General features: G+C 45.5%; 1 protein-coding gene across 1 annotated transcript in view; it reads left to right on the top strand.

Moving 5' to 3' along the window:
- EFCAB6 (EF-hand calcium binding domain 6) overlaps positions 1 to 17,151 on the top strand; it is a 221,574-nt gene that overhangs the window by 40,315 nt on the left and 164,108 nt on the right. The window contains exons 5-6 of the mRNA XM_047067112.1: positions 3,390 to 3,526; positions 7,485 to 7,597. Of these exons, the coding sequence (XP_046923068.1) occupies positions 3,390 to 3,526; positions 7,485 to 7,597 (250 nt within the window). The remainder of the gene's footprint in view (positions 1 to 3,389; positions 3,527 to 7,484; positions 7,598 to 17,151) is intronic.

Here is a 17,151-nt window from a genome sequence, read left to right as displayed (position 1 = left end):
TTTACCCGAAGAGGTGGAGCGAGAATTTGGCGGCAGACAAGGAGCCGAGGTTTCTGTCTGACCACAGAGCAAGTGCGGTCCGTGGCCGGGGCTCCGTTCTTTTAGACAAAGCGGTTGGGCTGAGGGCGGACGCCTGCGAGCCGCGGCCTCACCTTAGCGGATGCGGTTCCCGCTCTTCCTCCCTGGGCATTCCCCGTTCGGGATATTAAGATGGTCTTAGCCGGTGTTAGAAGTGGGACATGTGTACGGAACTTAGCGTGGGGCTTGGCACAGAACAGACATTCAATTAATATTTGTTCAGTTATCATATGATCGTAACCATTATTACATAGTAGATGGAATCATTCTGACATTCAGGATCGGCCCGAGGAGGTATTTGCAGACGCATAACAAAGCTTCCTCAGAGGGTGGCTTTTTCCCAAGCAGGAGAAAGAGAAGGCAGGTCGTTCCTTCATTCATTCGCTCAGACACCTACTGAGCCGGACCCCAGAGCCGAAGCCCTGAGCCCTGTCTGGGGAGCTGACGCTCCAGAAGGAGAAGCAGACAGTAAAGATGAGCATTAAATCAGCTGGTGAGGGGGCACCTGGCTGGCCCAGTGGGTTAAGCGTCCGACTCCAGCTCGGGTCGTGATCTCACGGTTCGTGAGTTCCAGCTCTCTGCTGTCAGCGCAGAGCCCGCTTTGGATCCTCTGTCCCCCCGCCCCTCTCTGCCCCTCCCCTGCTAACGGTCTCTCTCTCTCAAAAGTAAAACGTTCAAAAAAAAAAATCAGCTGGTGAGAAGTGCTCTGGAGACGAGAATCTGCGTATCGGGGATGGGGTCCTGACTTAATGCTCGCGGTCAGGAAGGCCTTTCTGACGAGACGACATGTGGGCCGAGATCCGGATGGAGTGAGGGAGTGAGACAGTGGGTGTCTGGGGAAGAATGTTCCAGGCAGAAAGAACAGCAAATGCAAACGCCTTGAGGCGGGAGGAGCCTGGAACTCGGGAGAAGCAGCATAGAGTCCGGGGCCGGAAAGCAGCCAGCCAGGGGACAGGTGGCGGGGGACGGGGAGGGGGGCGGCTGAGGTGACAGAGCCGCCTGGGGCCGGTCTGTGGGGCCTGGCGGGTCAGGGTTTGTGGGGAGACGTGAGCGGGGCGATGTGGTGTGGGGGACGGGGTCGCGAGTGTCCAGTGGGTGGCGTCGCGAAACGGGGGGTGGGGGAGGCCTCTCACGTGGGTTTGGAGTCAGACGGACTCGGGGCACGGGGCCGTTGTCTTAGAGCCACTTCTGTTTTCCTGCATAAATAAGGAGCGAGGCTCTCAGCGGGAAGGAAGGCCAGGGATGGGAAGGGAGGTGCGAGGATGGAGAAGGTGGACAGAGTCTGGTGGGGGTGGTGAGTGACTAACGCAGCAGAGCAGGATCCCACAGCGCCCTCGAGTGAGGGGACCCAGCTGAGTGGTGGATGGGCCGCCCTCTGCAGCCACATCAGGTGCCTGGAATAGGCGGGGAGTTGGATTTAATCAGGGATGGGGGCTTGCCAAGGCTGAGGCGGGAGTGGGGAGCACGTATGCAGTGGTGATTACAGAGACTGGCTGGGAGGGAGCGAGGACCGTGCACAGGAATTGGAGTGGCAGACGGGGGCCCTCGTGGGGAGAAGGCTGTGGGGTCCTGCACTCGAGGGAGGGAGCTGGAGCAGGGCGGGGGGTGGCGGGAGCAGGGGGCCTGATTCTGGAGAGTGGCCGTCACTGGGGATGACAAGGCTGGAGTCTCAGCAGGCAGCGGTGACCTCAGGCCGGGGGGAGGGCCAGGAGTTGAGAGATCTGGGGTCAGAGGTAGCCTTTGGGAAGCCACGAGTGGTCCTTGAGGCAGGGCAGGCCTGGCCGGGGCTAACAGCCCAGCTAGGAGGGCCTGGCATGTGTAGATCCAAGCAGCCAGGGAGGAGAGGGAGCGGGTTCCTCAGCTCAGTGGTTCCTCGGGTGTGAGCACGAGCGCGGCCACCGCAGAAGAGGGTCACCAGGAAGGGACCCATTCCCATCCCTGGAAGGGACCCATTGGAGGAAGTGTTGAGGAACTAGGAGATGTTAATGAGAGAAAAGGCCTGCTCGTCTTAGAGTTTTTCCCAAACCCCTTCCTTGAGGGGCACCGATCACCTGACTCTGGGCTGGCCATAGACTTGACCCAGTGCAGGACGGTAGAATCAGACCCTCTAAGGCTGTACCAGACAGACATTCATCACTTTTCATCCACAGTCCGAACTCCAGCCTTCACGCTCCACCGTGCAGAATGCCTTCCCGCCCTGCCCTAGTCACCCCTCAGCTCAGATGCCTCCTCCTGCAGGAAGCATCCTGGACGACTCAGGAACTCTCTGTGAAGGCCAACGGCTCCACACTGTCTCCGCTATCTGGCTCTTGTTCCCACAGCCCAGCTTCAGCGAATACTCATCTTATGTCTTGTCTTCTCTTTGGGTAGTGTGGCTAATGGGTTGGCTTACATTAGAATCCCAGCAAAATGGAGAATGGTGCTTCCTCCCCGTGGGCTGGGGGGGTTCAATCACACAGCTCCACACGTGAGCCCCAGCAGATGTCGTCCTCTAAGTACAAGTAGCCTTGGGATAAGCACACAGCTTAGTATTCTGCGTCTCCGTAGGGCTTATCCAAATGCCTTTCACGTCTGTGTGCCCAATAAATATGCATTTGCTGAATTTGGGAAAGATCTCTATACAGATTTTTGAGAATAGTTTTTAAAAATTCAGAGGGGTTGGGGCACCTAGGTGGCTCAGTCGGTTAAGCGTCCGACTTCGGCTCAAGTCATGATCTTGAGGTTCGTGAGTTCGAGCCCCTCATTGGGCTCTGTGCTGACAGCTCGGAGCCTGGAGCCCGCTTCGGATTCTGTGTCTCCGTCTCTCTCTGCCCCTCCCCTGCTCATGCGCTCTCTCTCTCTCTCAAAAGTAATAAACATTAAAAAAAATTTAAAAATTCAAAGGGGTTGAGATCTACAGTTATGCTTTGCAGCTGCTAGTAAAGAGAGTTTGCAAATGGCTATGAAAAAGATTGTACAAGTCCAGCCTTACCTGAACTGTAGTTTTTAAGTATCAATTAACAACAAAAAAAAGATTTTTCGTATGGCTCTAAAAGGGAATGAATTGTGTATGAGACTTACTGCTTTACATCAGAAAGACTTTTTAAAAACTTACTAAGACCATTTACAGAGAAAATTGCTTTGCAAACATTCAATAAATGCAAAGTGTTCTTTTTTCCCATAGACCTGTCATTTCGCAATACCTACAACTGTGAGTCTTTGAAAACATTGTATTTTACAAGAAGTATTTTAAACCGTTCACATTTTTTATGACCATTTTGGTTTTTAACACTGGGTCTTTTGACTTCTCCTAAATCACTTTCTCTACACAGATTTTCAAAAACATGAAAACTGTTATCAAAGCCTTCAAGCTCATTGATGTTAACAAGACTGGTCTGGTCCAGCCCCACGAGCTGAGGAAAGTTCTGGAGACCTTCTGTTTGAAGATGAAAGACGATGAATACAAAAAGTGAGTAAACGAAGGTGTGGGGAGATTGTGCGGTAGAACTTAACCCAGTTTCAAAGTGGGACCTGGCAGGTGCCCTGGGGTCTGACATCATCCCCTCCTGCCGTCTCCATCTTGGTTTTCTAAAAGAGGCTCTCGTGGCATTTCTCCTGGGCCCGTGATGCTCCCTGCAAATGCTCATGCTCGAGAGCTAATGGTTCTAATTCCGAGAGTCCCCAGGGTGACAGTCATCTGGCCTGCAGGCCTGAACACATCTCGATTATTTAAGCGATCCATCACCCAGTTGTCTCGCCTTTCTGGTTGGCACCGCGCCCGCCATCCCCCGTGTTTCCCGTTCACAGTTGACTTTTACTCAAGGCCCGGGGTTAGAGAAGAACCAATTCCAGGATTTATTCATTAGCTGGTGTGCTCCCTGTTGGCTCTCCATCGTGATATCATAACAGAAACTTAATTTTCCTCCGAGGACTGTTGTTGCTGGGGTTGGGGGAGGGCACCGCGGCAGGGGGACCGCGAATAACCGAACGTTTAGCCGCCTCACGGCTCTCCAAAGCCGCCGCCACCTGCTCCTGACTCGAGGGCAATGTGTGGAAGCCTGCACGGGCATCTTTTTTTTTTTTTTTTTTGAGCCTCCAATAAACTCCAGATCATTTAGAAGAAGCCAAACGCTTGGCTTCCGTGGCTACCTGAGTTTTGAATGGAAGCCACTAGAAGGGGGCCCACGTTGAACTTCATTTCTGTGGGACTCCGCCAGGAAGCTCTCTTCCTCTTCCTGCCTTTACCCACTCTACTCGGCATCCCCCAGGCTGTTAACAGAAGTACCAAGCCTTATTATTTCCCTCCGCGCTGAAGAGCCTCACATCACACTGCAGTTATAAATCGCTCTGACAATGGCGGCTGTGCCTGCTTGCGTAGTGTCATAAAGACGATGTTGCTTCTGTCCGGAGAAGAGGAACCTGCTATTGTAGCAAGAAGTGTAGGGGGCCTGTGAGCGTGGCAGGGGCGCTGCGGGGTCTGAAACTCAGGGAGACTTTATAGAAATGGGTATTGCCTGGTCTTTTGAATATGTTCTTCCTGTTTTCCTCTTCCTAACCCACCTCAGAATATAAAAGGACATAATAGATGTTTTAATTTTTACATCTTTCCGACTGGGAAAGTGTCCAGAGTAAGATCCAAACAAAACAAATTAAATAATTTTGTGCACGCAATTATAGAACAGAAGCAACACCCTTCTAAAACAGGCAATCAAAAAACAAAACAGTGTTTTATTTGACAATAAACCTTGTGTTTGGCACTGCGGTCTCCAACCTAGTAAATCTATAAAAAATGTTACTGCCTGTTTCCCCATCTCGTAAGTATTGAATAATAAAGAACTCCACAAATTTTTATTTGAGTTTTTTCCCTAAGCCTCGAGAACAATACTGTTTTCGTGATAAGGCTCGGGAAACTTAACATAATAGAATTGCTTTTCTTTAGAACAGAAACGCAAAGGATCAAAAGCAGACCATTTCTTCAATGGCTTTAATGCTTTTCTTATAGAAGCTCAAGAATATACTCTTTCCCTGAGAAGCTGCTTCAGTATTAACTTGGCCATTTTAGGTTTACCAGGCGGTAACAACCTGGGCTTTGAAGTCAGGCTCCGCTTGGGGTCAGGTCTGTGCTGCACCCTCCCCTGTTCTAGGGCTTTGGGAAGCTCCTGGGCCCCTCCGAGACCCAGCTTCCGCTTAAAGAAGTTTCTAGCTAGAAACCCCTTGCAGACTGACGTCAAGATGCTCCATAGTGTATAAAGCGGGTCTGGGATGCTCCTGGCGCATAGGAGGTGCCACTTCCCCGGCGACTCTGTCACGGTCATAAAGATTCCAGGAACACACTCCGTTCCCTAGACGACAGGTCTCTTTAGGCTGCAAAATAACGTCCAGTGTGTGTGCAGAAGAGGCAAGAGAGAATATCCTCGCCAATCTTACACTTGATCAGACCACCCTGAGACCCATTGGGTTATGCTTTTCCTTTCCCATCTCACACACCCTACCGTCCGTAGCCCCACAGGCCCAAGCATTTGGATCCCAGTAAAACAATGAATGGCCAGCCTAAAAAGCAAACAAACTCACTCGAGATCAGCCCACTGCCTGTGCAGAGGAGTGAAGCCCAAGGCTGGTTGTAGGCGGTGATGCCGGAGAGGTTCATGGGTCGAAGGTGTCGTTCCCTTGACCCTGCAGTTGGCCTTCCTGTGTGACCCACTCGCCTGCAGGTCTGTGCAGACACGTGAGCTCTCCTGCCCTGAGTGCGGCTCCCTGGGAAAACGGCCCCGGCTGTTTTATCTCAGGAATGATCCTGTCTCCCCTGCCTGCATTCTTGTTAAAAAAAAAAACCCTTGGAGGGGCGCCTGGGTGGCTCAGTTGGTTGAGTGTCCGACTTCGGCTCAGGTCATGATCTCCCAGTCTGTGAGTTTGAGCCCCGTGTCGGGCTCTGTGCTGACAGCTCGGAGCCTGGGGCCTGCTTCCGATTCTGTGTCTCCCTCTCTCTCTGCCCCTACCCCGCTCATGCTCTCTCTCTTCTCTCTCTCTCTTCTCTCTCTCTCTCTCTCTCTCTCTCTCTCTCTCTGTCAAAAATAAATAAACATTAAAAAAAAAAAAAGCCCTTGGAGAAGCTGTATGCCTGGGCACTACTGAGACTTGGTTTTTGAGATTTTTATCTGTAGGAAATATTATCATGGGATTCTGTCTGTCTGTCCTCGATGAATCTGCAGCAGGGATTATGAATGCGGATGGGCTGGGTATTAGGAAAGGTCAGGATTCTCTTAGGAGGAAATGCCAGTCTGAAGGAATGCTGGAGTTTTACGGAAAACAGGGAAGTTGGTGATGAGATATTTATCAATATCCGGACATTTTCCTGGAGCATCAGAGTAGCCAACGCTTTCTATAGGACAGTAACTCAAATAGGAGCACAGTAGGTCAGCCTTCCGGGTCCCCGAGCCCACAGCCGTATTTTCACAAGACAGAGACTGTGGATGAAAGATGCAGCTACTCTGGGAGTTTCAGTGTTAACATCAGGCAGCTATCCTATCTCCAGATATTTTTTCTTATTAGAACAATGGGCAAGATTCGTCAAAGTGGGTGAGAAAAAGGTATGCATTGAAATGAACACATGACGTTACTCTTTGTTAAATTTGGAAAACAGAAAAATAACAAATACTTTAAGTGATAATTGCTAAATTTTTAGAAAGCAGCATGAAATTAGATAATTATAGAAACCAACACATATGGAGATAATATAACCAAACATTTAAAAACTGTCAATTTTTTCTCAATGTAATAATGCAGAAATCATCTAGGAAGCCATTTATCAAGTGGCAGATTTGAATAATAGAAGATTCATTTTGAAAAGAAAAAAATATTCAAACATCCTATTTATCTGAACTTAGAAAGAAAGAGTGTCTCAGTATATTTCAGGGAGAGATCATTGGTTTTGCCCCTCACCCCAGTGAACTGGGCCTCTGTTTGTCTCTGTGAAATGCTGTGCTGGGTCAAGAGGATGGGCTGGGTTCTCCCCTGCACCCCGCTCTGGATTTCTGTGGTGACAGTGGCTTTCTGCTAATTGACTCACGGCCCAGATCCATTGCCCCCTATTTATTAAAGGAAAGTGGGACCTGCTTTTGCTGTCTGAGTGCAGCCTGAGTCCTGGCTGCTCCCTCCTCCTTCCAGAGAAGGGAGAAGACGGGTCCTGAGATGCACCTGTACTGTTCGAATCCTCACGCACGCGTCGGTAGGCCAAGGAGAATGATCTCCTTCGAAGTATCTGTGTGTTTGAGTCTTATGCTAACCATTCTTAGCATTGACTTTTTAATTCCAGCTCTAGCTAGAAATGCATTAAAATGAAGGCCAACCCCAGTGCTGAAGGATACCTTGCCTCGTTTTAGATTCTCTGTATCGTAATTTCCGATTACCAAAGAACATTTCTATTTCAGGTTTGCAAAACACTACAACATTGATAAAGACACCACAGTGGACTATCATGTTTTCTCGAAGAACCTCAGTGTAAATAATGACTTGAATCTTAGATATAAAACGGGAAATCCAGGTGAGTGTTTTGAAAGTACATAGCTAAAGATTTCAATATCCTTTGGCACAATGATTCCTCTTCTAGGACCTATTCTAAGGAATACTTACAAATATGGAAAATGCATTAGGTGCAGAGATAGCCATGGCCTCATTGTTTAGAAGAATAACATAAATGTCTAACAGCAGAAAAAGGGTTAAGTGAGTCACAGAGTATCCATGCACAGCCACGAGCAGCGATTTCCATGAAGTTAATGGTAAACGCGGAAAGTGGATGGGGTGTTATCCGTAGATGATTAGAAAGAAAATTCTAAGGCACAGATCGTCTTTAAGTAATATGTGCCTGGGTGTTGTTTCATTCTTCTTTCTGCTGCTTCTGTATATTCAAAAAAAATTTTTTTAATGTTATTTATTTATTTATTTATTTATTTATTTATTTATTTAATGAGACAGCGAGAGACAGAGCATGAGCAGGGGAGGGGCAGAGAGAGAGGGAGACACAGAATCGGAAGCAGGCTCCAGGCTCTGAGCTGTCAGCACAGAGCCCGATGTGGGGCTCGAACTCACAGACCGTGAGATCATGACCTGAGCTGAAGTCGGACGCTCAACCGACTGAGCCACCCAGGTGCCCCATATTCAAAAATTTGTAATGAACACATTATCCCTTTAGTGATGGGAAAAAATCTTAATATAAAAGGGCAAATAGCTGAGTAGTTTATGCATTCTCTTAGACACGTAAAGCCAAGCTCACACAGGCATGTAGCCTTGAGACGGAACGTTTTCTCCTTGCGCCGATGGCGTTTATCCCAGCCTCATCAACAAAGTGCCCAGAGTTGTTGACCTGCTGGATAGTTCTGGAGAGAGCAGAGTCCAGTCTCCCGGGGATGAATTTATGAAGAATGCAACTGGAGATTCTCCCTTGGGAGCCTTTGGTCATTTGAAGGCAAGTGGTTTCTTGCCTCGAGACGTGGTGTCACTGTCTGGTTTCAATTTAATTCAGTACAACAAATACTCATCGAGCACCTTCTGTGATTCTCAGAGTTGCCACACTGGCAAGCTTAACAATGACAAATTCTCAGATTTTAGCTCGGTTCCTCTAAGATCACTGATAGCAGACTCCTTAGGGGGTCTCCTTGTTAACACCTCTCGAGTTTTAGGAATAACTAAACCAGATGCTCTTCCAAGAACCTGTTCATCCCTTATGTTTTGTTAGTTCATGTGCACAGCACTGGGCCCTTCATTGGCTTTGGAGCCAAGTAACATACTCTGTCTTTTTTTTTTTTTTTTTTTTTTTAATTTATTTTTGAGACAGAGCGCATGAGCAGGGGAGGGGCAGAGAGAGAGGGAGACACAGAATCCGAAGCAGGCTCCAGGCTCCGAGCCGTCAGCACAGAGCCCGACGCAGGGCTCGAACTCACAGACTGTGAGATCATGACCTGAGCCAAAGTCGGATGCTTAACTGACTGAGCCACCCAGGCTTCCCTACATACTCTGTCTTTTTTTTTTTTTTTTTTTAAATTTTTTTCAACGTTTATTTATTTTTGGGACAGAGAGAGACAGAACATGAACGGGCGAGGGGCAGAGAGAGAGGGAGACACAGAATCGGAAACAGGCTCCAGGCTCTGAGCCATCAGCCCAGAGCCCGACGCGGGGCTCGAACTCCCGGACCGCGAGATCGTGACCTGGCTGAAGTCGGACGCTTAACCGACTGCGCCACCCAGGCGCCCCCATACTCTGTCTTTAAGGAGTGTGTGTGTGTGTGTGTGTGTGTGTGTGTGTGTGTGTGTGTTTTAAATGGGGCAGGTAAGGCATAAAATAAGTCACATAAAAAAGAAATAATAATATAAAGCACTAATTTGTTGTGCTCTGTATAGATACTTCATGAGCCTTAATTTTAATTTTTATTTCTCTCAACACCTTTGTGAGATGGGTATTATTATCCCATTTTTTAGATGAGAAAATTCAGACTCAAGGGTGCTAGATGAAGCTCCCAAAGTCATAGAGCTAGTTTTTGGTGGAGTTGAGATTTGAGCTGTTTAGCTCCAAAACAAACTGTACAAATGCCTGAGAGGGAAGAACAGAATGTCGTGGGGTGGGCACAGGAGGAGGAGGGCGGTCCAGGGAGGAGCCGGGAGGCACTTTTGCAGGCCCAGAGTTCACAGGATGCACATGACAAGCGTGGAGAGAATGAGAGTTTCCCCCCAAAGGGGGAACGTGTTTGGCCGGAGCATGGGCTGTGAACTTTGTCCAAGGGAGATATAAGGTGGTGGTCTCCCTTGATCATAGAGACTTTTCATCACAAGTAAGTTTAGAGGCCTAACTTGAGAACCGTAACATTCCACCGTGCTTACTGAACATTTGTCCCATGCCAGGCCTGAGGCTAAGCACACTCCTGGACTGTCTCTCTTCATATTCTCCACAGCCCTGTGAAGCAGACACTTTGGCAGATTAAGCAAAAAAGATTGAAGTAAACAGTCAAGCCAATCCTACCACCCAGAATTAACCACTATCAGCGTGATGCCTAGCATCTTTCCGTGCAGATCTGTGGAAAGGAGAAGCAAGACAGACAGACAGAAATAGCTTTGTAGAAATGGGTTCCTAGAGATGGCCTTTTATATCAGTTTTGGCTTTTACTTGAGCATATCAGAAGCACAGGAATTGCAACGAAACTAAAGAAAATCCTGACTATGTCTTGGCTGGAGGTAATACCCGCGGGTCACGCGTTCCTGCCCCCCAACGTCAGAGACTTTGACCCACTGCCTCTGATACTGATGGGGCTGTGCGGAAGTCTGGCGCTTGCCTGGTTTCCCCCTTATCCACGACGTGCTCCTCCGAGCTGGCTTCCCAAAGGAATTACTTGGTCCTGAGTTTCAGAAACGTAGCTAGGATAGGTCATGCTGTTGAGCCTTTTGCACAGTGTGTTTTTAATCTGCAAGTCCAATTACTTTTTCATTTCAAGATTTTTTTTTAAGTACTATTACATCTTTGAATAAATCTTTGGTTTCATTTTCCTGATTTTTAACTTTGCTGTTGCAGATTATCCTTATGTTGGATTGTCTTTGTCTTTTGTGTCTGTTAAGTTATCTTAAAGTGCCTTTTTATTCTTTGCCTTTTTCCTCTGAGGTCACAGTGACATCTCAGTCTTTTATCTACACTTGTGATCTGATTTTTGCCAAGGTCTTTTTTTTGTTCCATGTGATTTCTACCTTATTTATTACTTCTATCATGGCATTGCCTTTGGTTTATGATATTACTTTCCCTCTCGTTTTGTTTTCTTACCATCTTGTTTGACTGAGTTTGTGTGCTTTTTTCGTGTTTACGTGTTTATTTAGAGAGAGAGAGAGAGAGAGAGCATGTGTGTGTGTGAGTGAGGAAGGGACAGAGAGAGAAGGAGAGAGAGAATTCCAAGCAGGATGTGTGCTGTCAGCTCCATCACAGGGCTTGATCTCATAGTTCGTGAGATCATGACCTGAGCCAAAATCAAGAGTCAGATGTTTAACTGACTGAGCCACCCAGGCACCCCTGAACTTGTGTTCTTATGAAGATGTTCTTTTTTAAATTCATGTTTATTTATTTTTGAGAGAGCGTGTGCGCACGCACTCAAGTGGGGGAGGGGCAGAAAGAGAGAGGGAGACACAGAATCCGAAGCAGGCTCCAAGCCCCGAGCTGTCAGCACAGAGCCTGATGCAGGGCTCAAACTCACGAACATGAGATCAGGCCTGAGCCGAAATTGGACACTTAACTGACTGAGCCACCCAGGCACCCCTGAGGATGTTCTTTAAAGCAGTTTTGTACCTTTTATATTTTATTCCAAGATGAGATCTTTGCCTTTTTGCATTATGCTCCTCTCCTTCTTTGTCAGTCCACCTACACCAGCCTCCCACACTTTTCCAGTATTGTTTTCATAATTTCGAGAACATGGGGTAAACTGATGATTTTTTTATTCTCTTATATGTCTTTAATTAATTAGAGTCTACCTCAATCTAATATTATACTAATTCTCATGAAGTATAAGGGCTTTACAACAGTATTTGCCCATTCTTCTTTCCTGTCTCTTGCTACAGTGCTGTTATATGTTGTACTTTTATATACACTAGAAACACAGAATGCATTGCTATAGCTTCTGTTGTTCGGCTGAGATTTGCTGTCTGTTCACTCATTAAGAGTATAGTTTCCCTTTTGATCTCAAGCACTTATGTTGAAATTAAAACTCTCAAAAGCTTTAAAATTTTTGTCCGCTATTTCCAGCCTTTAGGTCATCTCCAAGTCTGGTTCTTTATTGATTGCTTTTTTTTCTTAAATATGAGGGATCACAGTTTTCTGTCTTGTTTTGTTTTGCTACGTCTAGCAACTTTGGAATTTAGCCTGGATACAGTAAATTTTGCATTGTAGAGACTTTAGATTCTGTTATATTCCTCTGAAGAATATAAGTATTTGTTTTAGCAGCCAGTTTATTTAGCTACACTCAGACTCTAGTCTTTGTCCTCCCTGAGGGCTTTAACACTTGAAATCTTTGTTCTGCTATTTTAGCCTTAGCTGGGCATCTTATTGTCTGCTCTATATATCTTGTTCAGGGATTAGCCAAAGATTTTGGCAGAAGTTATGCACAGACTTTGGAAATCCTCCTCCAAGCCCTTCTTCTTTTTTTTTTTTTTAATTTTTTTTTTAACGTTTATTTATTTTTGAGACAGGGAGAGACAGAGTATGAACAGGGGAGGGTCAGAGAGAGGGAGACACAGAATATGAAGCAGGCTTCAGGCTCTGAGCTGTCAGCACAGAGCCCGACGCGGGGCTAGAACTCACGGACCGCAAGATCATGACCTGAGCCGAAGTCGGCTGCCTAACTGACTGAGCCACCCAGGTGCCCCCCAAGCCCTTCTTTTTGGTCTTACCTCACTTTCATACTTTCCAGATACTGTGTAGTCCTGAACTCTGTCTTCTGATTCCTAAAGCCAGCAGGATGCTGGAAAAGCCAAATAATAAGAAATGCATCGAGAGTTACTCTCTTTTTCCAAGTGTCAACTCCCGTTTATGTCAGTTGCTCTCTAGTGCCTTCAGACAGTTTTTTGTTTATATTTTGGCCAGAGTTTATACTTGTTATCTGCTGGGAAGATAGGTTCAATGTGAGCCAATCTACCATAACTGGAAGCAAAGCTTTCTGGTTGCCCATGTTAAGAGTTTCTTCTTGTGTCAGTCTATGCTGGTAATTTATTGATTTTTCTAATTTTTACTATTTTTTTCTTTTGCCTATTTCACCAGGTATTGTAAGAAGGTGAGTTCTATAATACAATTTCAGTTCCAGCATGGGAATCTCAGTTTTTTTCACATTTTGTTACCGATAATTGGCAACATTTTTGTTTGTTAGGGGTACGTAAAATAATGATGCATCTCACAAGGAAAGGCAATTTTTATCTGATTTGATATGAGATCTATATCTGGCTGTTCTGTATATTCTTGTTCCTGTAGTGTTAGCTCAAGTTCTCATTGCTGCCTCTTAACTGGTGCCATCGTCTGCAGCATGGGCCTATTCCGATCTGTCTTCTATACCCCAGTCGTAGAGATCATCTTAAAATCTTATTCATGCCACTTTTTCCTCTATAACTTTCACAATTGAAATTTAAGTTCTTCAGTTTAGAAGACAGACTCTTTTTTGTGGGTGTTCTAACTTAAAGATACACACTGGACCCAAACAATGCAGGTTTGAACTGCATGGCTCCATATGTACACAGAGCTTTTATACCATAGTACTGTAAATGTATTTCCTCTTACGCTTTTCTTGACATCTTTTCTCTTTCTTACTTTGTTGTAAGAATACAGTATATAATACATACGACATGCAAAATATGTGTTAATCGACTGTTCATGTTACCAGTAAGGTACCTAGTCAACGGCAGGCTATTTGTAGTTAAGTTTTGGGGGGGTCAGAAGTTCCATGCAGATTTCTGACTGTGTTCGGGTTGCCACCCCTAGTCCTTGTGTTGTTCAAGGGTCAGCTGTAGTAATTTGGGGCTGTGGGCTGCATTATATTAAAGCTCTACACCGAGGTTGTCAGCAGAGGCCTATTTGTTGGTATGCGGTGGGAAGGGACAAATCGCCGACACCAACTGGTCATCGTTCACATTGCCATCCTATCAGTTCAAAATCCTCAGCACCAAAGTCTGAATCTCATGGCACCAGCATATCCTTTCTGGTTGGCTCCTAATGGAATTTATTTTATTTGGCCCATGGCTTGGCTAATTTGAATCCCAACCTTACTGACTGGTTTTGGGAAAAGCCAAGACATCAGACAGGTTGCTCAGGGTAGCAATCAAACAGAGAGACATTACATGGAACAGTTCAAAGGTCATTTCTAGGTTTTTATTTATCTTCTAACATGTCTCTGTGTAGGTCATAGAGAAGTAGGTCTTCCTGTCTCACTGACCCAGCTTCCGTCAGATTGCCGCATTAGGAGCGAGGTCTTTATCACACCTGCTTGCTTGCTTCTATCTCTCTTATTTGTCTCTCGAGTCATTTTGGTGATTTGAAGCTTGTCCTCCAGTAGACTTCTTGTGAAGTGCCCATGGAAATGATATTCTCTGATTTCTTACAGTTTGTATGTGGCCTATATAAAAAATCATTTGATAAAACCCTTAGCTCAGATTTTCATTCCTTAAGGATCTTAAATATCTTTACCCAGTGCCTAGTGATGTAAAGTTTTGCCGAAGAGAAGTTTAATGACAGACTGACTTTCTTTCCCTCATTAGTGCCTTGGTCTTTGTGTTCAGATAGCCAGCACATTTTTCGCTTTTTATTTAAAACCCAGTAATTTTGCTGGAAGTCATGATGTTGGACACTTGTGACTGATTTTTATAAGTATTTAGGTACTATTTGAATTGCTAGGCTTGAGTCTCTTTTATTTCGGGAAGACTTCCGGAATTGTAATTTTTTAGCATCTGAACCATTCCACTGTTACGTTTTCTTTCCAGTGGCACATTTTGCAGGTATCTTGGATTTCTTTTCCTAGCTTCTGTTTTAGACTATCACCTTCTTGCACATGTTCCTTCCTGCCTTCTTTCCTTTTTGCTTCCTTGATACATTTTTCCCCCCTTTTTCACCTCCTGTGACTTTTGTTTATTTGCTCTTGTGTTCCTTTTAGCTCAGCCTTTATTTCTGGAATGATTTTATTTCGAATTTGCTTGGGGGCTCTATCATTGAATTTCAGAATTTTTGTAGCTCTGATTGACACGAGTCCTTTCTTGTCTCCTATCATTTAAAACATTTCTCGTCAACCAATAGGTAGCTAATGTGTACTGAGCATCTTGTGGGCAAACTCTGTGGCATTTCTGTCCATTTCTTCTTGCAAATGGGGACCCAGAAGCACAAGCCTCTGTGGGTAGTCCTGGAAGGCTGCAGAGTCAGTGGTTGGATCCAAAGTGAGTCCTCCTCACCTTCGTACTGTTTTCAGGGTTTTTCTGAATCTTACTTTGGAGCTTCCACTCAGAAATGCTTTTCTTGGCACTCCAGCCATGAAGCACATGGACGGATAAGTAAATTCTAGACTGTTTCTGATTTTTCTAGAGTGAAATCTTTACTAGTGTTTTAATAATGTTTGTTTTCTACGTGGTGGTTTGGGGAAAATAGTCTCAAGAGAGCAATAATTTTAAAATAATGTGTCCCCTAGTACATTTTCCCTAAAATTTCACTCTCTTAAGTAAGCACATAATTCCACATACTTCTTTATATCTGTTTCTGTTTCTCATATGAACTCCTGCTTTTTTCTCTTATCTATGAACTAGAAATGATAAGAATAAAATCTGCTTCTGTAGGTTCCTTTTTGGGGAAAATGGGTCCTATAAGGACTTACTACCAAGAGCTGCTGGTGGGTTTGATGCTGTTGCTACCTCTTATCAGGCACGCAGTATGTCATTTATTTGCAGGCATCGTGACCTTTGACTTTTCTGAATGTATAGAACTATGTTTCCTGTTGATTTTGCATATTTCTGGTTTTGCTATGTTGGTGTTCTTAACAAGCCATCATCATCTTGCTTATCAAGGGCACTATCTATTTGGCACCTGAGGAAGTGACATTTGGGGGTGGGTTTCCTTCTGCTGCATCTATGACATGCATAAATGCCCCCCTTAAGCTTTGGATTTCCTCTTTACCCCATTTCAAATCAGCAAGAACCCTTCAGAGGAAATCTGGGGACATTAAGAGGTGGTGGGAATTGTTACGCCCGGCTGAAGAGTGAGGCCTGGCATAACTGTGATGAGAGAGGTGCCCTTGAACGTGGCTTGGTTGAGCTTCATAGCCAGCTTATGGTGGCAGTATAGCTGCACGGGTCCCTGGACTGTGAGCTCCCCGAGGGCAGGCCTCACACCCCAACCCCCCCTCCCACCCCCATCCTCCAGGCCCTGGCATCCTGTTTACAGAGCATGGATGGGTTTCCCTTGATGTGCCCTGTGTCCCCGAGAACTGTCATTAGAGTACCAGTGCCCCAGAGTGGAGCCCGCACCAGGGCGCAGTGTCAGAAAGCCCGACTGGAGACCTCTGTGTGCCCAGCCGAGTCAGACCCTGGTTCTGTGGGTCGGCTTCCCCGTCTCTCGACGAGGCTCTTGCATTGTGTGCGTTCTGAGATCCCAGTTTCAAGTGCTTGGCTCACTGATGCCACAGAATTCCAGACCACGTTCTGGAAGAATGGCTTTGTATTTCATTACATAGCCAGATGGGGGAGGCTGCTTTTCTTCTTCTTTTTCCCTTGTTTTCTTTTCTTTTTCTTTTTTTTTTTTTTTTTTTTTTGAGGTAGGCAATGGGATTCCAGAAGACTGGCAGTTTGTTAACTACAGCTGAGTCGTTGTAAGTGTGCTTAATTTGAGTGAAGCGTATTTGCAGACAGTTTAGGAAATAAATCTGGGAAACCATTTGTGATTCTTTGTAGTCGACTTTGAGAAAGAAAATGGCTATATTGTAGATTTATTTTATTCTTTGATTATAAAAGTAATACATGTTTCCTGCAAAAAAGGCAGAAAACACGAGAACACAAATAACCATCCCCGTAATCCTACCCCCTGAATCCTCCCACTGTATTCTTTTTGGTGTACTATCCTCTTAGATTTCCTTTCGGATGGATGGATGGATGGATGGATGGATGGATGGATGGATGGGTGGATGGGTGGATGGGTGGCTGGGTGGGTGGCTGGGTGGCTGGGTGGCTGGATAGACAGGCAAATGCACAACATAAGTATTAAAATGAAAATTAAATTATGCTAATAATATCTCTTTCAATCATGATACAATATATATGAAGGAAAATTTTCCATGTTCATTAACTTAGGCAGGCACCTTTGTTTTTAATGTCTGTGTGGAATTTTATAGGCTTGGTGAACCATGATTTATAAAACCAATCCTCGATTAATGGGCATTTAAATTGTTTCGGTTTTGTAAGTCTTTAAACAGTGCAGAAAATACCCTTACCCACATACATTTGTTGGACGGTCCTATAATTCCATTCGTGTAAAATTCTAAAAGGAGATTTAAAAGTATTCAGTTACCAAGTTTTCTATACACAGGCCAGGACTGATTTCTTTCTCTATTATTCT

This window comes from Lynx rufus, unplaced genomic scaffold (genome assembly GCF_022079265.1).
Source record: "Lynx rufus isolate CCGP_SWC_20201006 ecotype Redwood Valley unplaced genomic scaffold, mLynRuf1.p SCAF_7, whole genome shotgun sequence".
Taxonomy (NCBI): Eukaryota; Metazoa; Chordata; class Mammalia; order Carnivora; family Felidae; genus Lynx; species Lynx rufus.
The sequence above is the reverse complement of the archived record's forward strand: the minus strand, read 5'-3'. Positions and strand labels throughout refer to the sequence as shown.